The sequence below is a fragment of the Diabrotica virgifera genome, chromosome 3, assembly GCF_917563875.1.
Source record: "Diabrotica virgifera virgifera chromosome 3, PGI_DIABVI_V3a".
NCBI classification, from domain to species: domain Eukaryota; kingdom Metazoa; phylum Arthropoda; class Insecta; order Coleoptera; family Chrysomelidae; genus Diabrotica; species Diabrotica virgifera.
In genome coordinates, this window is record NC_065445.1 from 97944749 (window position 1) to 97964862 (window position 20114).

The window sequence follows — 20114 nt, forward strand, 5'->3', positions numbered from 1 at the left end:
TCTAGAAGATGAAGTGCGTATGGTGAAGTGTCTGTTTTTCTATTGTTGAAAGCCCTTTTGTGTTCTGCTATCCGTTTGTCAAAGGTTCTGCCAGTTTGACCGATGTAAGTTTTCGAACAGTCACCACAAGTTAGTTTGTAAACACCACTCTGTAGTTGTTTTCTCTTTCGGCTCTTATTGTTCTTAATATATTTGCTTAAGTTGTTGTTAGTTCTGAAAGCTGGTGTTATTCCTTTCTTTTTTATGTATCTGGCTATTTTTGTTGTTATCTTGCCAGTATATGTGATAGAACAGAAGGTAGTGGGTTCTTTCTGTGATGGTGGATAAATTAATTTCAGGGCTTTCTTATGGAGTTTTTGGTTTAAAATTTTGTTAATTGTTTGTTCGTTATACCCATTGTTTACTGCTATTTGTTTAATGATGTTCATAGGGGAGTGCAATTAGAACGAAAACATGCATTGTTTCGGAAAAATTCAAACAAGCTTATATTTTTCTAAAACTTTTTTTGTTAGTTTATATACTTGTTAAAGTAAAAAGTTCTACTCGCAGATTTGGCCGCTAACTGTTTATTAATTGTTTAAACAATAACAATTGTTTTGTATAAATAATATTAACAATATCGTTAAATTCATCATTTAACTTTGATCAAATATGTTTCTATTTTGTTTTTGATTATGCTGAATCCGAATATGGCATTGCAATTCGAAAATTCTTATACAGAAGCTCTTATACAGTATGTCGGCGTAGCTAGGAACCACATGGAAAACTTTTTTATTATCAATTTTACGAAAAAAAGTTATTCTTCATAAAATGCTGTGGATAGTCAAAAATCTAAAACTCAAGCATCAGATATCAAATTTTATCAATTTTATACGAGTTATGTCAAAAACATGAATTTCGTTAAAGAGTAAAGTACCTTTATATTCCAGAATATCAAAAAATGATATTATGAAAAGTTGTTTGAAATTAAAAACTATGTTTAAATATACAATTACATCATTCTAATCGAAAAAAATTTTCAATTTTTTCTCAAATTACGGATACTTTTCATCATTTTATTACAATTATGAGAACTATTTTATTATCACTTTTACGAAAAAAAGTTATTCTTCATAAAATGCTCTCCCTGGTCTAAAATCTAAGATACAACCATCAGATATCAAAAAATTTTAATTTTATACGAGATATGTAAAAAATATGAATTTTTCTTAAGAGTTAAGTGCCTTTATTATTCACAATATTTTAATTAGAAGAATGTAATTGAACACTTAAACAAAATTTTTAATTCCAAACAACTTTTCTTAATAACAATTTTCGATATTGTGAAATGTAAAGGTACTTTACTCTTGAGTGAAATCCATATTTTTTGACATATCTCGTATAAAATTTGATATTTGATGATTGCATCTTAGATTATATATGATTGCAGGAGAATACTAGGACCTGTGAGGGAAAACGGAATCTTCAGAAGTCGATACAACAACGAACTTTATCAACTTTATAAGGAAACGCCCCTGTCAGACTTCATTAGAATACAAAGATTGCAATGGGCCGGACATGTGATAAGAATGGGAGAGGATAGGCTAAAAAAAACGCGCACTGAATGCTAGAATGCAAGGAAAGAGACCAGTTGGGAAGCCACGAAAGCGCTGGGAAGACACAGAAAATAGCGACGCACAAGCCCTTTTAGGAGTCCGTGTATGGAGAAGAGCAGCCACAGACAGGCAAGGGTGGAAGCAAAAAATAAAGGAGGCCAAGGCTCAATTTGGGCTGTAGTGCCGTAGAAGAAGAAGAAGAGTATTTTATAAAGAATAACCTTTTTTCGTAAAACTGATAAAAAAAGTTATCAATAGGTTCCAAGTTACGCAGACATACTGTATAAGAGCTAAAAAAAATTTTTTTTGCTGAACATTTATTATTGTTGAAGCTTATTATTAAATGTATTTTAGATAAGTTTTACAGAAAAAAGCTTTGATCATTTTGTATAAACATTTTTTTAGCTGGTAATTTTCGGTTTTTGTATTACATTTTTGTTATCTTTCTTAATTTTCTCAAAAAGAAATAGTGTATTTCATCTCTAAAGTAAAAAAATTTAGTGCATTTTAAAGATTACATCCTAAGCTTTAAAAAAGCACTTATAAAACTGTAATAGCTCTGTTCAAACTTGAGTAATACCTTCTTAAAGTGGTGGTAATTCTATAAAACTACGAAGATTTCAAAAATTACATTTTTTAAGACGTCATATCATTTGAATTAAATTTTTGAGATATTTTTTTAATAAAACATCATTTAGCAAGATGCTTGAAAGGTAAGTTGTGCAAAATTGAGAGTTTTATAAAAAAAATTGTATTAGTTACACATTTTTAAATCATTTTTAAACAAAATTCATGTAAGTCTCACTTTCAGCCCAACCGTACTTATGCCCATACATTTTATTTCTTTTTATTCTAACCGTAAGATAGCTTAATTATTCTTCTTTCATGTTCAATTTGGAAAATTTCATTTGATCTATTAGTTAAAGAATTACATTAAAATAACTCAACCGTGCACTTCGCCGTACGCTAGTTTACAGTGCGTCAATGTTTGTGAGAAGGGTGACTTTAGCGTTATAAATAAAAAATTATAGAAGATACAGATTTAATTTTAGAAAATTCTTTATGTAAGGTTTTTTTTTGTAAAATTTTCTGAATTTTTCAATGGTCAAGTCAGCTTTTTTCTAAAATTTATATTTTCGGAGTTATTTAAAAAAACATCTAATTTCGTAGTTCATTTGTTTAATAAAAAATGAAGCACCCACTTCTCGAGTAGAACTTTTTGATATATTGTTTATTAAACATTTCTTAATGAAATTACAAAAAGTTCTGTCTTGTTTGATTTTTTCCGAAGTGAAAATCTATATGCACTCCCTTATCAGTTCTATCTCGAAGTTATTTTTTGACATGGGAATTTTTGTCAGTCTATGTATCATGCTATGGTAGGCTGCTAATTTGTGTTGTGTAGGATGGGATGATGAATTGTGTATAGTTGTGTCAGTATGGGTAGGTTTATGATATACGGAGAACTCATGTTTGTTGTGTAGTCTGGTAATTGTTACATCTAGAAAGTTTATGGACTTGTTCTGTTCTGTTTCTATTGTAAACTCAATATTACTATGAAGTGAATTAATGTATGATAGAAATTGGTCAAGTTGCCTGTTAGTTCCTGTAAAGCATACTAGTATATCATCCACGTATCTCCACCAATATAAGAACTGTTTAAATACGGGATGTTTAGAAATTGTTGTTTCAAGCTGGTTCATAAATATATCTGATAGCAATGGGCTTAGAGGATTACCCATAATAAGTCTTGCACTGTTGTTTGTGTATATTTGATTATTGAATTCAAAATAGTCTTGATTTATGCAAATTTCAAGAAGGTGTAAAATTTCATATGCAATGATCGGATTTGTACTATTATGGTCTAAAAGATTTTTAACTAAAACAAAAGTTTCTGTAGGAGGAACACTAGGAAAAATATTTTTTACGTCAAATGAGATTAGTCTGGAGTTGTTGGGCAATTGAAAATGTTGTATTTTATTAACTAGATCTAGTGTATTTTTTACGGTGAATTTAGGTGAAAATTTAGTGTATTCTGTAATAATATCTGACAGTTGTCTGACAATACTCGGCTATTACTTTCTCATCAGAGCGATATCTCTTGCCATATCGCATCCTTTTAAGATCGGCAAAAAGGGAGTCAGATCTGGACAGGACAGGGAGTCAGATCGCTGGGAGTCAGATCTGGACTACACGGTGGGTGTGGAAGCAATTCAAGGCCACTTCTTGCATTTTTGCCATCGTTTTCATCGACTTGTTTCAAAACAACAATGTTTTCTTCAACAAATGAGGCCTTTTGTTTGCGATTTCGGTCTTCAACTGCTCCAATAAACCAAGATAGTAGTCGCTGTTGATTGGTTCTCCATGTATCAAATGGACCGTGATAGTGTGACGTCAAAACGTCAAAATTTTTCCAAACACGTTGTGTCTAGGTATACGTTAACGTGTACGCAAATAAAAAAGTTAGGTAGAATTAAAGGTCATAACAAATATTTTTCTATCAAACAAACACTAAACATATCAAAATAGCGTGTATCAAAATATACAGTCACTGCCCACGCTAAATAGTCACTAGCTTGATGAAGTTTAACTTTTTTATTTGCGTACATTTTAGCGTGTACCTAGACACAACGTGTTTGGAAACCTTTTTTGACGTTTTGACGTCACGACTATCGCGGTCCATTCCTTATGAGTCCCAAAATACAAAGGACCTAACCTTGCCGGTGGTTTGTTGCGTCTTTGGTCGCTTTGGACTGCTTTCTCCGGGTGCTGTCCCCTCAGATGACTGCTGATTTGATTCCGGAGTGAAGTGATAAATCCATTTCATCCATTGTGATATACAGACGCAAAAGCTCCGACTTATTCCAATTAAACATGTCCAAACAGCGCCGAGATTCATCGACTGGTTGTTGTTTTTGTTCTGGTGTGAGAAAACGCGGCACCCATTTGCAAAACAGCTTTCTTATACCTAAATGTTTATGTAATAAGAGTCAAAATGCTACCCGTTTGATAACATTGGACTGTCAGCTATCTCTTGCAATTTCACTTTGTGGTTTTCCATAATAATTTTCAGTATTTTTCGATGTTTTTGGGAATAACTGCATTGTTTGGCCTTCCGGAGCGCTCAGTATCATTAGTGTCGGTACGACCGCGTTTGAATTTAATCGTTTAATGGCCAATCCATGCCAAGTGGTCCAATATAAATTAAGTTGGTTGCTTGACTATTTTTAATATTTTTTATTTTTCTACCTTTAAACTTCAGTCTCTAGAGACTATGGTCCATTCTTTCACGGTTTTTGCTCTAAATTTTAAAGAACCGCTTTAATTGACATGAAATTTGGTATACGTATAGCTTACATGTCGAAGAAAAAAAGTGATATTGTGCCGATGTGTGCTTTTGCCCTGGGGGTGACTTTAACCCCCTCTTGGGGGTGAAAAAATATTTGTCCAAAATAAGTCCGGAAATGGATAAACGGACTAATTTTAAGTAACTTTTGTTCTATAGAGCTTTTTCGCCAAGTCAACCCTTTTCGAGTTATTTGCGAGTGAATATGTTCATTTTTCAACAAAATTTTTAGACGATAGATAACTCAAAAAGTAAGCATTTTGTCGAAAAAAACGTTCTTAGTAAAAATATAGCTTATAAAAAAGTAAAAAAAAATGGTGTACGCGTTAGGTCTCTGGATCTCGTAGAACCAGAGTTATAGCCAATGAAAAATAGATTCATATTCACCAAATTTCAAATAGAATATTTCGACGTGAAATATCCAAAAAATTAAGCACTTTTGGGGAAAATCTATTATAACTTTTTAAAGTGTTTAAAAAAAGCTTTATTTCTGTTTTTACAAAAAGTTTCTAGCATTAAATTTAAGCAAGTTACGCTCAAAATAAAATTGGTCCCTTTGGTTTTTGCAAAAAAAAAATCGGGAAGACCATCCCCTAATTAGCAACTTAAATGAAATTAATCGTTACCGCTCCACAAATTATTTTACTTATGTTGTGTTTATATGATCTGTAAGTTTTATCGATTCAAAGTGCTTATTTTTTAAAAAAATTGGTTTCAAAGTAAAATTTTTAAAAATTTAAATTTTGAAAAATATGCTTTTTTTCAAAATAACTTAAAAATTGTTAGAGATACCAAAAATCTCGAAAAACAAAAAAAGTCAGATTGCTTTTCTGAATATCATGTATTTTTTTGTTTTTCTGTTAAACAAAAATTGATTAAGATTTGGTGTTTCTAAATTTGCATACATTCGTGATCAGTGACTCGTTCAACCCCTTTTAACTACAGCCCTTTCAATAATAACGACTTTGAACCGATGAAACTTACAGATCATATAAACAATATATACACGAGTCAAGAAACTTGTGAAGTCGTACCGATTAAGTTCATTTAAGATACTAATTAGGGGGTGATTTTCTCGATTTTTTTACCAAAAACAAAAGAGACTAACTTTATTTTGAGCGTAACTTGTTTAATTTTGATGCTAGAAATTTTTTTTATAAAACAAAAATGAAGCTTTTTTTAAACACTTTAAATAAGTTGTAATGAGTTTTCCCCGATATGTGCTTCATTTTTGGTTATTTCATGTTACAGTATTCCATTTGGAATTTGACGAATATGAACCTATTTTTCATTAGCTATAACTCTGCTTCTACTAGGTGTAGAGACGTGATATATACACCATTTTTTTTTTAATTTTTACAGGCTATATTTTTGCTAAGAATATTTTTCGACAAAATACTTACTATTTGAGTTATTTGCGAAAAACCGTTAAAAGCGTGGTTATTTTGTTGAAAAAATGAACATATTCACTGCCAAATAACTCGAAAAGAATTGACTTAGTGAAGAAACTCTATAGAACAAAAGTTACTTAAAATTAGCCAGTTTATCCATTTCCTGACTTTCTTTGGACGAATATTTTTTCACCCCCAAGAGGGGGTGAAAACCACCCCCAGGGCAAAAGCACATATCGGCACAATATCACTTTTTTTCTTTGACTTGTTAGCTATGTGTATGCCAAATTTCATGTCAATCCAAGCGGTTCTTTAAAATTTAGAGGTTCTGCAATATTTTACCGTTAAAGAACGGACTACTACAGAATTCCATTTATTTTATTTTAAAAAAATTTAGTTTGCCGATGACGGCCATTTTTGTTAAAGCGTATCGGTCATTTTCACGGAAAACATGGCTTCGCTTTTTAGCCAATATTTTCACTGAGGTTTGTCCTAGAACAATAAATCAAAAACCAAACCTTTCAGAAAAGTATGCTCTAAAAAATGGCAGCTATGTACGCCGTTGCTCCCGCTTAGCGGCGCTAGTGTAGTTGGAGGTCAACGTTTTGACAATTCTTGAAGTTTGTATATGGTGTACATGGCTTCGCTCTTTAGCCAATATTTTCACTGAGATTTGCCCTAGAACAATAAATCAAAAACCAAACTTTTTAGAAAAGTATGCTCTAAAAAAACGGCCTATAGCATTATTTAATTTCAAACTACCCTTAAGGCCTTAAATGAACCTCAAAGTTTGAAAAGGTAAACTGATAAAATTTCATTTTCAGCATTTTTTTAACAGCATAAGGCAGGCCGATAATGGTTTGTAATTTTTTTCTGCAAAATACATACTTTAAGTAAAAAAAGTTTGAGCTTTGAGACATGAGTAAATTTTTTCAAAAAAAAATCTCAAAAATGTAATTTTTTGAAAAATCTCAAAGTTTGACCCCTTATATCTCTGATAGGCACGGATGAAAAAATTTGAAATTTGGCTGAATGTTAGCGCCTAGCAAGTAGAATAATGCTGGGGCCACAGTAACGTCTAATGCCGTTAATTAACGCGTTATTTGACTAACGCGTTAGGTGTAGCCATGACTTAGCGCGCTAATTTGTTAATGCCATTATTAATGCCGTTAAACGTTAGGTGATAGATAGGGTGTCGATTTCTTTCGACACTACAAAGGAGTTACTCCGTTACTTATCACGTTGTTGTGGCTACACTTGCACTGTTTCAACAAGTTCTAGCTTGCAGTTCAGCAGAATAATTTGTTTTGTGAAATAGGTACATACTATTCTACGACAATGGAGTGGAGTAACGAGAAAATACTTGAATTTTTAACAGTGTTTCAAACAGAACCTGGTTTATGGGATCCCCGACAAAACATCACATAAAAATCGTGGTTTTCGTGGTGACGCTTGGCGTCGAATTGTACAATCATTATCTTTTCCAGCGACGGTAGAAGATTTGAAAAACAAAAATGACACACTTATGGGATACTATAGGACCAATTTAAATAAGATATAAAAAATTGTTAAAATCTGGCATGGGAACGAATGAGGTAAATAAAACAAGCTACAACCTATAGGTATACGAATATAATACGAATTCATAAAATAATAATTAGCACTCATAAAATATAACAGCGTAGCAGCTTAGACTTCCATCTTGAAATTATTGGATTAAAAAAAGAATGTGTGTGTACTTTGTACGCACGTAAGAAGTTATACTTCTATTATATGATTTAAACGAAATTAATATCCTTTTTATTTATATTTTGTTTAAATATTAAACTAATTTATACTTACTACTTCTCAAACATTTTTATTAGAACAGTGCCAAAAATTAAAATAAAAGAATAAAACACACACAAACACATTAAACAAGCCACAAATGATGTCTGAACATGAATTGTCGAAAATGTTTTTAACTAAATACGTATTTTCTGAAAATACAATTATATAATAAATATACTTACAATCATAAAATGTATTAAAAAAAAACAAAAAAGAAAGTTTCTATTGGGACTCGAACCACCGCTGATAAGAGCGGTTGGTATTGGAAGTCATTCGCCTTCTCCGCTTAGCCATGGACACTATTGCCCGATTTCACCAAGGATACCTAAACAGTTGCCTTATTAAGTAATTCTTATCGATAGGAACTTCTTAAGTCAATACTTAGGAACAATTGCATTTCACAACTAAAAGAAGTGCTTATCTAGGAAATGCTTTCCTAGGTATTACCTAGGGTACGTTTGAACTATTTTTGATAAATAAAAAGAAGAATAAGATGACATTTCCTTACTTTTTCGATTATTTGTCATTATTGTTAGTTTGCCAATTTGGTTTTGTTCAGTTTTGTACTGTTATAGTTATTTTATTTAGTAGTTAGATATTTGTGCATTAAGTTTGTATATAATAAATATAGTCTTGTATGTTATTTGTATATGTACAGTGAAATGGAGGAAAATAAAAGAGTTGTAAATTTCACACATGACGAAAAATTGAAGTTAGTTGAATTGTCATTAATGAAATAATTTTAAAATAAATAATATGTTAAAAATTGCTTTTTATTATTAATTTTTTTATGACACACTTTTAGTTATATCATGAATGGGTTTTTGAAACACAACACTAGTTTGTTAGGTAGTAGGTAGACTACATAATTTTGTTAACAGACCTATAAAAAACTCCAAAGGATTTTCTATATTTTCCAACACATATTATATTAATAATATAAAAGAAAATACAAAATTACAACTAATAATATACCTAATATTACAGAATAACAGAAAAATTAAGGTAAGAAGCAAATTATTGACAAACGTCACAAGTACATTAGTCAAAATTGTAAAAATATAACCCGACTGTCAACGATAAGTAATACCTAAAGTTTAGGGAGATAGAAATCCGTATCCTAACGTAAGATAATGCTTAAGCGGTTTAGGCAATTCTTATCGTATGGTGAAATCCGTTTTAGAGTTAGGAAGTACCTAAATCCACTTAGGTAATTCTTAAATATTTAGGTATCGTTGGTGAAATCGGGCATATGTGTCATTATTTACGAAGATCGTAACTAAACGGATTAAACTTGTGATATTTTGATATGTATTTTGAAAATTTATCAAATTATTTTAATTTTGAATTGAAATGATTTAGAATTGAAAAAATACAACAAAACATAGAGTAAAAAACAATATATTAGGTGAATATTGATAGAAATTTTGATGGTAATCAAATTATATAAATAAAAGTATTACATACTATGTATTTTGGCAGATCAAATAGGTAGGTTTATACCCATGATACATTAACAATTATTACGTACCTGTTGCTTTTAAAAACTATTTAAAAGTCACTACAATATTATAAACTTTTTTGTTTCTGTCCTCACAACAATAAAACTAATATATTATACATTTGTTTACCTTTACCTTTACCTCCAAACCACAGCTGCCATATCGGATAATTTTTGACATGTCATTTGAACATCCAATCAGAACAAAGTTATAATGCGCATGCGCCGGGCTGATAGATTTTAACATATAAAAAAATCAACCTCTATCGCCGGTAAAGAAGTATAACTTCAAAAAACGCGTTTTCTGATGACTACGTGCTAAAATAAGTGTGGCCATCATTTTTGGTGTGTTAATTAATACGATAATGGACGTTAGACGTTAACGTTACTGACCCGTTACTGGTCCCAAAGGGATTGGAGTTGCAGACTTACCTCATATAGGAGTTACAGGCCTGAAAAATGGTCAAAATTTGAGCGTTTGCAGGCAGGGTAATTAAAATTCAAATAAACTGTCTAATGAAATAAAAATTAATCTATTTTTACCAAATTTCACAATGATATGCTCGCTAAGAGCGGTTCCAGACCCGTCGGCCGGAGAAAGGGGAGGTGGGTTTAATCGGTAGGCGGCTCGTGATACAGAGAGGGCGGGCCGAATCCGACACACCTGGGACACCTTCCCAGACGGTCTTAAGAAGATTCCCACCTCAAAAAAAAAGATTTCACAATGAATACAAATTTATACAGGGTGGGCCAAAGAAAAGAGTTCACCTTGATATTTGGCAGTTATTATATTTTAAGGGAATGCCGAAACAGGTCGATTTTTATGTTTAAATTACAATTTTTTTATATATATATTTCATACTTCTCCATGACGTGTCATCGTCAATGACGTCATCCATCTGGGCGTGATGACGTAATCAATGATTTTTTAATGGGAATTGGGGTCGTATGTTATCTCATTTGAAAGAGCGTTCAATTCTATGTTCATTAGTATAAACAATAATATAATTATTTATACAGGGTGGCCAAAAAATAATTTTTGAATTAAAGTAATTGACACAAAAAGAAGAATGTATGTAATTTATTTAACTCAAAATACATTTTATTGCTGTCATAAAATAGAAAAAAAATATTATTTGGCAAATAAATATTGCTTTTCGCTTAAATTAAATGTTCAAACTGTCAAGAGGTAGGTCGGAGGCTGTTTGTGATTTAAGGAGGGGGTATGGTTTGAAATATTTAATTTTTTTTATTATTTCAAATAAAAGTGCATACTTCCAAGAATACTCTCTGAAAATTTCAAAATAATCGGAGTAAAATTACCAGAGATACAGGGTGTTGAATATCCCTACCTTCGACTCGCGTTGCCGCGGCTTCGCGCCAGCACGCTTGAGCGTAGTGAGAAACGTTAAACAACTGTTCGCCTTCTATTTTGTAGATTACTCCTCGATTTAAAAAACATATTCCAATGTGCATCACTTTACGATCTGGCAGACAAATAAGAAGATGAAGATGCAGTTATCAAAACTTTCAACGCATTTTTCTCAAAACTGCTTTTTCTAATGCGGTGGACATTGTAACTGAAAAACTACTGGGCCGATCTATCTGATATTTTGCAAATATTTTCTTTAGACATTTCATGAGGTAACAACGTCGAGATATTTTTCTTTTTTTGCTTATTTTTTGTTCAACAATAATAAGTCTGTTGATTTTCACAAAATTTTTACCAAAAATTTCATTTTTTTGATTTCTGAGTGATACCAAAAATTCAAAAATCATTAAAAATAAAAAAAACTCGACGTTGTGACCTCGTGAAACTCATAAGCTTATTAAATCTTTTTGAATTTTTTGTTTCGTATGATCGAGCGACGAGTTCTGATGTCCACCGCAAAATCCATTCTTTTGTGAGCTGCCTGTCAAAATTTGTCACCAATGGCTTATTTTCCAATATTTTGGATTGGATTTTTTTCTAAGCATTCTTTGAATTGTACTTAATATGTTTATTTAATTTAAAAATAAAATATTTGTACCATAGCTTCGAAAAAAATTCACAAAAATGTGCTTGATATGTTGATTTCAAACCATACCCCCTCCTTAATTTAAGCGAAAATAAATGTTTATTTGTGAAATAATTTTTTTTTTCTATTTTCTGATAGCACAATGGTACAATGGTTTTCTGGTACAATGTATTTTTAGTTGCCACAAGACCCCTATTCCCATTAAAAAAATAATCGATTACGTCATCACGCTCTGATGGATGACGTCACGTAGTACGAAATATATCCCAAAAAGTTGCAATATAATAAAAATAAAAATGGACCTATTTCAGCATTTCCTTAAAATCCAATAGGTAACTATTGCCAAATATCGAGGTGGACTCTTTTCTTTGGCCCACCCTGTATAAATTTGTATTCATTGTGAAATCTGGTGAAAATACATTAATTACTTCTTATTTTACTTGCTAGGGGCTAACATTCAGCCAAATTTCAAATTTTTTCATCCGTGCCCATCAAGGATATAAGGGGTCAAACTTTGAGATTTTTCAAAAAAATTACATTTTCGAGATTTTTTTTGAAAAAATTTACGAAAGGCTCAAAGCTCAAACTTTTTTTATTTAAAGTATGTACGTATGTCTTTTCCAGAAAAAAAATTATAAACCATTATCGGCCTGCCTTATGCTGTTCAAAAAATGCTGAAATGGAATTTTATCAGTTTACCTTTTCAAACTTTGAGGTTCATTTAAGGCCTTAAGGGTAGTTTGAAATTAAATAACGCAATAATAATAAGCCAATAATAATAAGGCAATTTTTTAGAGCATACTTTTCTAAAAAGTGTGGTTTTTGATTTATTGTTCTAGGACAAACCTCAGTAAAAATATTGGCTAAAGAGTGAAGCCATGAATGTTTTCCGTGAAAATGATCGACACGCTTTAACAAAAATGGCCGTCATCGGCAAACTAAATTTTTTTAAAATAAAATGAATGCAATTTTGTACTCTCTATAGACTGAAGTTTGAAAGGTAGAAAAATAAAGAATATTAAAAATAGTCAAGCAACCACTTTTGGACCACTGGGCTTGGATTGACCCTTAACGATTGTAATACACTGCGCGTCAGAGAAAACGGGCACCCCAAAAAATGGGTCATTTTTGATGTCTCGTATCTCCTAAACCTGTTTTCCGATTTAAGTAATTTTTTTAATATGTTATAGCCTTATTCTTTAGCAATATCGTTGTAGTAATATTGTTGCTAAACAGGTACGTTTTCATTGTATACCGGGTGTACGAGTAAAACTGCTTTTTTTTTCTCAAAGTTCGCAACAGCCTGAGAAATATTCTAGCATTTATAAAATACTGAAATTAAAACCCTACTACAGCCTCAGGTTTTCTTAATCTGTAATTGGATAATACAAAAGTTAGGTACTTTAACAACTAGCCATGTTCTTCATGAGTACAGGCTGTTTCAAAATTAATGCGACAAACTAAGGGGTAATTCTGCATGAAAAATAATGACCGTTTGATTTATAAACATATAATGTCCGCGAATGCTTCGTTTCCGATATACGAAATGTTGAATTTTTTCTTGCAAACTGATGATTGATTTATTGCCCTAAAATCGGTTGAGATATGCAAATGAGATTTGGCAGGTTTTAAGAGATAGTTATTGCGCATTTTTTGACATTTTTTTTTCTTTTTTGGCCTTCGGGAACTGCGCCCATTTAGCCAGCAACACTTCTTAAAATCAACCGAGACCATTACGAATCCAATCGAACAATCAAGGGTAGGGAAGGGGAAAAAAAACTTTTCACACCCATGTCGTTCAGGGTGACTAAACACAGACTAAGTAGGGATAGGGGGTATTATTAATTTACACGACTAATTTTATGATTTAAAGTTTCAATTTACACGACTTAACATAATCTAGAAGAATCCTAAATAATGACCGAGCATATTACCCGTATGCACGCCAATGGTGAATATAACTACGTCTTAAAACCCACCAAATTTCATTTGCATATCTCACCCGGTTTTAAAGCAATAAATAAATCATCAGTTTGTAAGAAAAAATTTAACATCCCGTATCTCGGAAACGAAGCATTTGCGGACATACGATTATAAAGCAAACTGTCTATTTTTTAATGCAGAATTATCCCTTAAAGTATGTCGCACTTATTTAGAAACACCCTGTAGGGTCAATCACAAGCCAAGTGGTCCAAAGGTGGTTGCTTGACTATTTTCAATATTTATTTTTCTACCTTTTAAACTTCAGTCTATAGAGAGTACAAAATTGCATTCATTTTATTTTTAAAAAATTTAGTTTGCCGATGACAGCCATTTTTGTTAAAGCGTGTCGATCATTTTCACGGAAAACATGGCTTCGCTCTTAAGCCAATATTTTTACTGAGGTTTGTCCTAGAACAATAAATCAAAAACCAAACTTTTTAGAAAAGTATGCTCTAAAAAATTGGCTGTAGCATTATTTAATTTTAAACTACCCATAAGGCATTAAATGAACCTCAAAGTTGGAAAAGGTAAACTGATAAAATTCCATTTTCAGCATTTTTTTAACAGCATAAGGCAAGCCGATAATGGTTTGTAATTTTTTTCTAGAAAAGACGTACGTACATAATTTAAATAAAAAAAGTTTGAGCTTTGAGACTTGAGTAAATTTTTTCAAAAAAATCTCAAAAATGTAATTTTTTTGAAAAATCTCAAAGTTTGAGATTCTCTCTGGAGTATATCCCTGATGGGCACGGATGAAAAAATTTGAAATTTGGCTGAATGTTAGCCACTAGCAAGTAAAATAAGAAGTAAAAATTTGGAGTTGCAGACTTACGTCATATAGGAGTAACAGTTTGCGGGCAGGGTAATTAAAATTCAAATAAACTGTCTAATGAAATAAGAATTAATGTATTTTTACTAGATTTCACAATGAATACAAATTTATACCGGGTGAGCCAAAGAAAAGAGTCCACCTCGATATTTGGCAATAGTTACCTATTAGATATTACGGAAATGCCGAAATAGGCCCATTTTTATTTTTATTATATTGCAACTGTTTGGGATACATTTCATACTACATGACGTCATCCATCAGAGCGTGATGACGTAATCGATGATTTTTTTAAATGGGAATAGGGGTCTTGTGACAACTAAAAATACATTGTACTGCTGTCAGAAAATAGAAAAAATGTTTATTTCACAAATAAACATTTCTTTTCGCTTAAATTAAATCACAAACAGCCTCCCACCTACCTCTTGACAGTTTGAACATTTAATTTAAGCGAAAAGCAATGTTTATTTGCCAAATAATATTTTTTTTATGACAGTAATAAAATGTATTTTGAGTTAAATAAATTACATACATTCTTCTTTTTGTGTCAATTTAATTCAAAAATTATTTTTTGGCCACCTTGTATAAATAATTATATTATTGTTTATACTACTGAACAGTGAATTGAACACTCTTTCAATGAGATAACATACGACCCCTATTCCCATTAAAAAAATCATCGATTATGTCATCACGCCCAGATGGATGACGTCACTGACGATGACACGTCATGGAGACGTATGAAATATAAGTATATAAAAAATTGTAATTTAAAAATAAAAATCGACCTGTTTCGGCATTCCCTTAAAATCTAATAACTGCCAAATATCAAGCTGAACTCTTTTCTTTGGCCCATCCTGTATAAATTTGTATTCATTGTGAAATCTGGTGAAAATAGATTAATTTTTATTTCATTAGACAATTTATTTGAATTTTAATTACCCTGCCCGCAAACGCTCAAATTTTGACCATTTTGATTTTTGACCATTTTTCAGGCCTGTAACTCCTATATGAGGTAAGTCTGCAACTCAAAATTTTTACACCTTATTCTACTTGCTAGGGGCTAACATTCAGCCAAATTTCAAATTTTTTCATCCGTGCCCATCAGAGATATAAGGGGTCAAACTTTGAGATTTTTCAAAAAATTACATTTTTGAGATTTTTTTTGAAAAAATTTTCTTAAGTCTCAAAACTTTTTTTATTTAAAGTATGTACGTATATCTTTTGCAGAAAAAAATTACAAACCATTATCGGCTTGCCTTATGCTGTTAAAAAAATGCTGAAAATGGAATTTTATCAGTTTACCTTTTCAAATTTTGAGGTTCATTTAAGGCCTTAAGGATAGTTTGAAATTAAATAATGCTGTAGGCCGTTTTTTAGAGCATACTTTTCTAAAAAGTTTGGTTTTTGATTTATTCTTTTAGGACAAATCTCAGTGAAAATATTGGCTAAAAAGCGAAACCATGTTTTCCGTGAAAATGATCGATACGCTTTAACAAAAATTACCGTCATTGGCAAACTAAATTTTTTAAAAATAAAATAAATGGAATTCTGTAGTCTCTATAGACTGAAGTTTAAAAGGTAGAAAAATAAAAAATATTAAAAATAGTCAAGCAACCAACTTAATTTATATTGGACCACTTGGCATGGATTGACCCTATATGAAGAATCTGATGAAGAACATGACTAGTTGTTAAAGTACCTAACTTTTGTATTATCCAACATAAGCGAATGAATAAAAAAACAGTACCTGTTTAGCAACAATACTATTACAGCGATATTGTTAAAGAATAAGGCTATAACTTATTTAAAAAAAATACTTAAATCGGACAACAGGTTTAGGATATACGAGACATCAAAAATGACCCAATTTTTGGGGTGCCCGTTTTCTGTGACGCGCGGTGTAGATGAAACAGTCTCGGTAACACATTTTGAGCCGTTGCGTTGCTTCAGTTTGGACGGTATTTTTCCCATCAAATAGCAGTGATAAATCAACACACGCAATTGCTTTGAATCCATTGCTTGCTTGGTTATTGACCTTGCTTTATACAATTTGGCCATTTGAATCCATTGTTTATAAAAATCACAAAAGTAGCGTCATTTTAAGCACGGTAACCCGAAATTCGAATGGCATGAACATTTTGACAGTATGCTTTTGAAGGTTAGGACTACCGAAATGACAAATAGTAAATTCATTAGGGTCGCCCTCTCATGGTTAGGCTCAGGACTTATTGACCGATAGTACACGGTAAGCTCAAAAATTGCAAATAAAGAACGATGTGATTTTTAGATATCATTTAAAAACGTTTGATAAAACTGTAACTGTTCATTATGTACGCTCAAGCCAGATGTTCCACACCAACATAGTGAGAGCACCTGCTCTGGTGTTCGTCAGCAAATCAGATCCCATTGGCAGTGAAACCTCGAATAGAAGAGTTACAGATAACTGGGAAAATATGGGGATGCAGGTAATCAATGTTTTTGTTGTACTAACTTTTTAATTCTTAAACGGCCTTTTCCTGCATATCATCGGTTTTTTGATAAAATTGTATATATGGTATGTGGCAATATAAACAGTTCTAAAATGCGTATGCGTCAAATTTGTATGTGCCATGCGCCGAAACGTACTGAGTGGTTTCGGAACGTCGTTATTCGCGGTGTGCAAATACTTGGATGGGATACAAGAAACGATCGTGCGCGAATAGCGGAGAAATATTGCAGCTTTCTTAAATAATTCATATTGTCAATTGAAATTGTCAAATTGACGTATATTTCATACCTACTGTCATTGAAGAAGAAAAATTATATATTGCTCCACAATATTGATATGATACGCAATTATTATATAAAGGTAAATTTAATTAATTGTATTATGCTTGCAGTACTGCATTTTAATAACTAATTTTATTTACTACATACATACAATTGTTTACGTTTTAATAACATAACCTGAATCTTATTTTTTCTTATTATTTTTTTGGACTATGGCCTTGACAATTATCCAGTAACCAGGACTAATATAATTGGCCAATATAATTAAAAGTGCGAAAAATGTTGCTGAGCGTAGAAACCAGGTGTCGCTTTGCCGAACTTGCACGGTCCCAATAACGTATTAGTCCAGGGCGGATCTGTTTTGAGATGGACGTTGAGAGGTGACTCTAATTTTTTTGCAGAAATTGCTTGGAATTAACCCATATAATAATTATTGAGTTATCCTCCCACTCAAAAAGGTCCGGAACATTGTTTAAATAATCAAAATGTCAAAAAAATTAAGGAAAAATTCGATTTTTTTCTTCGTTTTATGATTATACCTTGAAAAGTATTCACATCCGAGAAAAGTTGCACCAAAATAAAAGTTGAGTAATTAAATTTCCTACAATATAAGATTGGTTAAAAATTTTTAAAATTGTTACCCTTGTTGCAAAATAGCAATAATTGCGAAAAAACATAAAAAACAAGTATTCGCATTTTACGTTTTTCAACCATTTCTGCTACACTTAGGACCTCCATATTTCACCCAGAAAAACTTTCTGATATGATAAAACAATACTGTAAATTTAGTTAAGATCGGTTCAATAGATTTTGCAAAATAAATTTTGCAATCCAGCTTTCGCAAAAAAAAATTCATTTTTTCAAAATGTTGCAGGACTGAAAATAAAACAGATAGCAAGTTAATTTTTTTACAAATAGAAGAATACTGTACCTTTCATTTGCAATTTGCAAAATTAAAATCGGTTAACTACCACGGCGTCAGGAATTTTTTTAAATAAACATGAATTTTTGGTGCTACGCGCAGGACAGCGGTGTTCGATTCACACAAATTGATTTTCACCAAAATTTCTTCCAATCTTTATCTAATATGTTATTTTCTTACTCTATATTTTGTTGTATGTTCATATTTTAATTCCACAAAAATCAAACTAATTTGATTATTGTTTGTGAAAAATTGTTTAAACAATTGCATATGTTTAAAAATATCTGCTCTCTTATTCGCTGATGATCTTAAATGTTATCAAATCATTAATAATCAAGATGATGCAATATCATTGCAATCAGATTTAGATAATTTACCCAACTGGTGTCTTGATAATGGGATGGATTTGAATGTCAACAAGTGTCACATTATCCGGTTTTGTCGGAATCATCATTTATCAGTATTTAATTATACCATAAATGATCAGTTATTGGATACGGTAGACTCAATTAAGGATTTAGGTGTTGTTCTTGATTCCTCTCTGAGCTTTAACCATCACATCAACAATATTACTCAAAGATCCATGAAAATGCTGGGCTTTGTTAAAAGGAGAACTCGTGATTTCACGAACGTGTTCGCTATTAAAATGCTCTATTGTTCTTTAGTCAGGACGCACCTTGACTACTGTTCTCCAGTTTGGTCCCCACATTATTTACACCTCAAGAACAAACTTGATAGTGTTCAACATAATTTTCTTAGATATATTGGGTTCAAAAAACACATCAATTATAATTATACAGATATGGAACGATTTTTGAATATCTCTTCTCTGGATGTCCGTAGGAAGCGTAAAGATCTTACAGTATTGTTTAATATTATCAATGGCATATATTACTGCCCTGAACTCTTTGCTAAAATATTGTTGTTTGTTCCACCACGATCAACAAGACAAATTCAAACCTTTCATATTTCTTTTCATAGATATAATTACTCATATTTTACTTTTGTTCCTAGAACACTAAGACTTGCTAACTCCCTAGGTGACCTTTTACTTTTTGGTAACTCTGTTGATGTTTTTAAGAACCATTTAACCAAATTAAATATTTAGCAATGTCATAACCTTGTTATTTGTTAGTAATTAATGTTTTGTATATATTTTACTTTGTCATGTCTTTTTAAATGTTTTGTACTCTCTCATTTTATTCTTATATATTCAACACTGTAATTATCAATATCTTATTAATGTATTACCGAATTGGGCTTGCCCGTATAAATAAATAAATAAATACAGTTTTATTTTCTAAGTTAAAATACATGAACAAAGAAAGTTTTTGATAAAAAAAGTGTTATTTCAAAGGACAGAGTATGTGTTTTTATTTTGCAATAAACAAATTTATTTATTTATTTCGAAATGCACTAAAAATAAAAATTTATCAATCATTATCAAAGGTCATTGGAACGCCCAATCAGAGCGAACGTATCCGCTGTCCTGCGCGTAGCACCAAAAATTAATGTTTATTTAAAAAAATCCTGACGCCGTGGCAATTAACCGATTTTAATTTTGCAAATTGCAAATGAAAGGTACAGTATTCTTATATACGTAAAAACAAATTCAACTTGCTGTCTGCTTTATTTTCAGTGCTGCAACATTTTGAAAAAGTGATTTTTTTTGCGAAAGCTGGATTGCAAAATCTATTAAACCGATCTTAATTAAATTTACAGTATTGTTTTATCATATCATAAAGTTTTTCTGAGTGAAATATGAAGGTATAAGTGTAGCATAAATGGTTGAAAAACGTAAAATGCGAATACTTCTTTTTTTATGGATTTTTCGAAATTATTGCTATTTTGCAACAAGGGTGACAATTTTTAAAATTTTCAGTTAATCCTATATTGTAGGAAATTTAATTACGCAACTCTTCTCGAA

General features: G+C 31.4%; 1 protein-coding gene across 2 annotated transcripts in view; it reads left to right on the forward strand.

Annotated features, from left to right (window-relative positions):
* The window catches only part of LOC126881979 (transmembrane protein 53-B), a 92562-nt gene that overhangs the window by 67481 nt on the left and 4967 nt on the right, over positions 1–20114 (forward strand). For both annotated transcript variants that reach the window (XM_050646731.1, XM_050646732.1), the window contains exon 5: positions 16784–16961. In XM_050646731.1, the coding sequence (XP_050502688.1) occupies positions 16784–16961 (178 nt within the window). The remainder of the gene's footprint in view (positions 1–16783; positions 16962–20114) is intronic.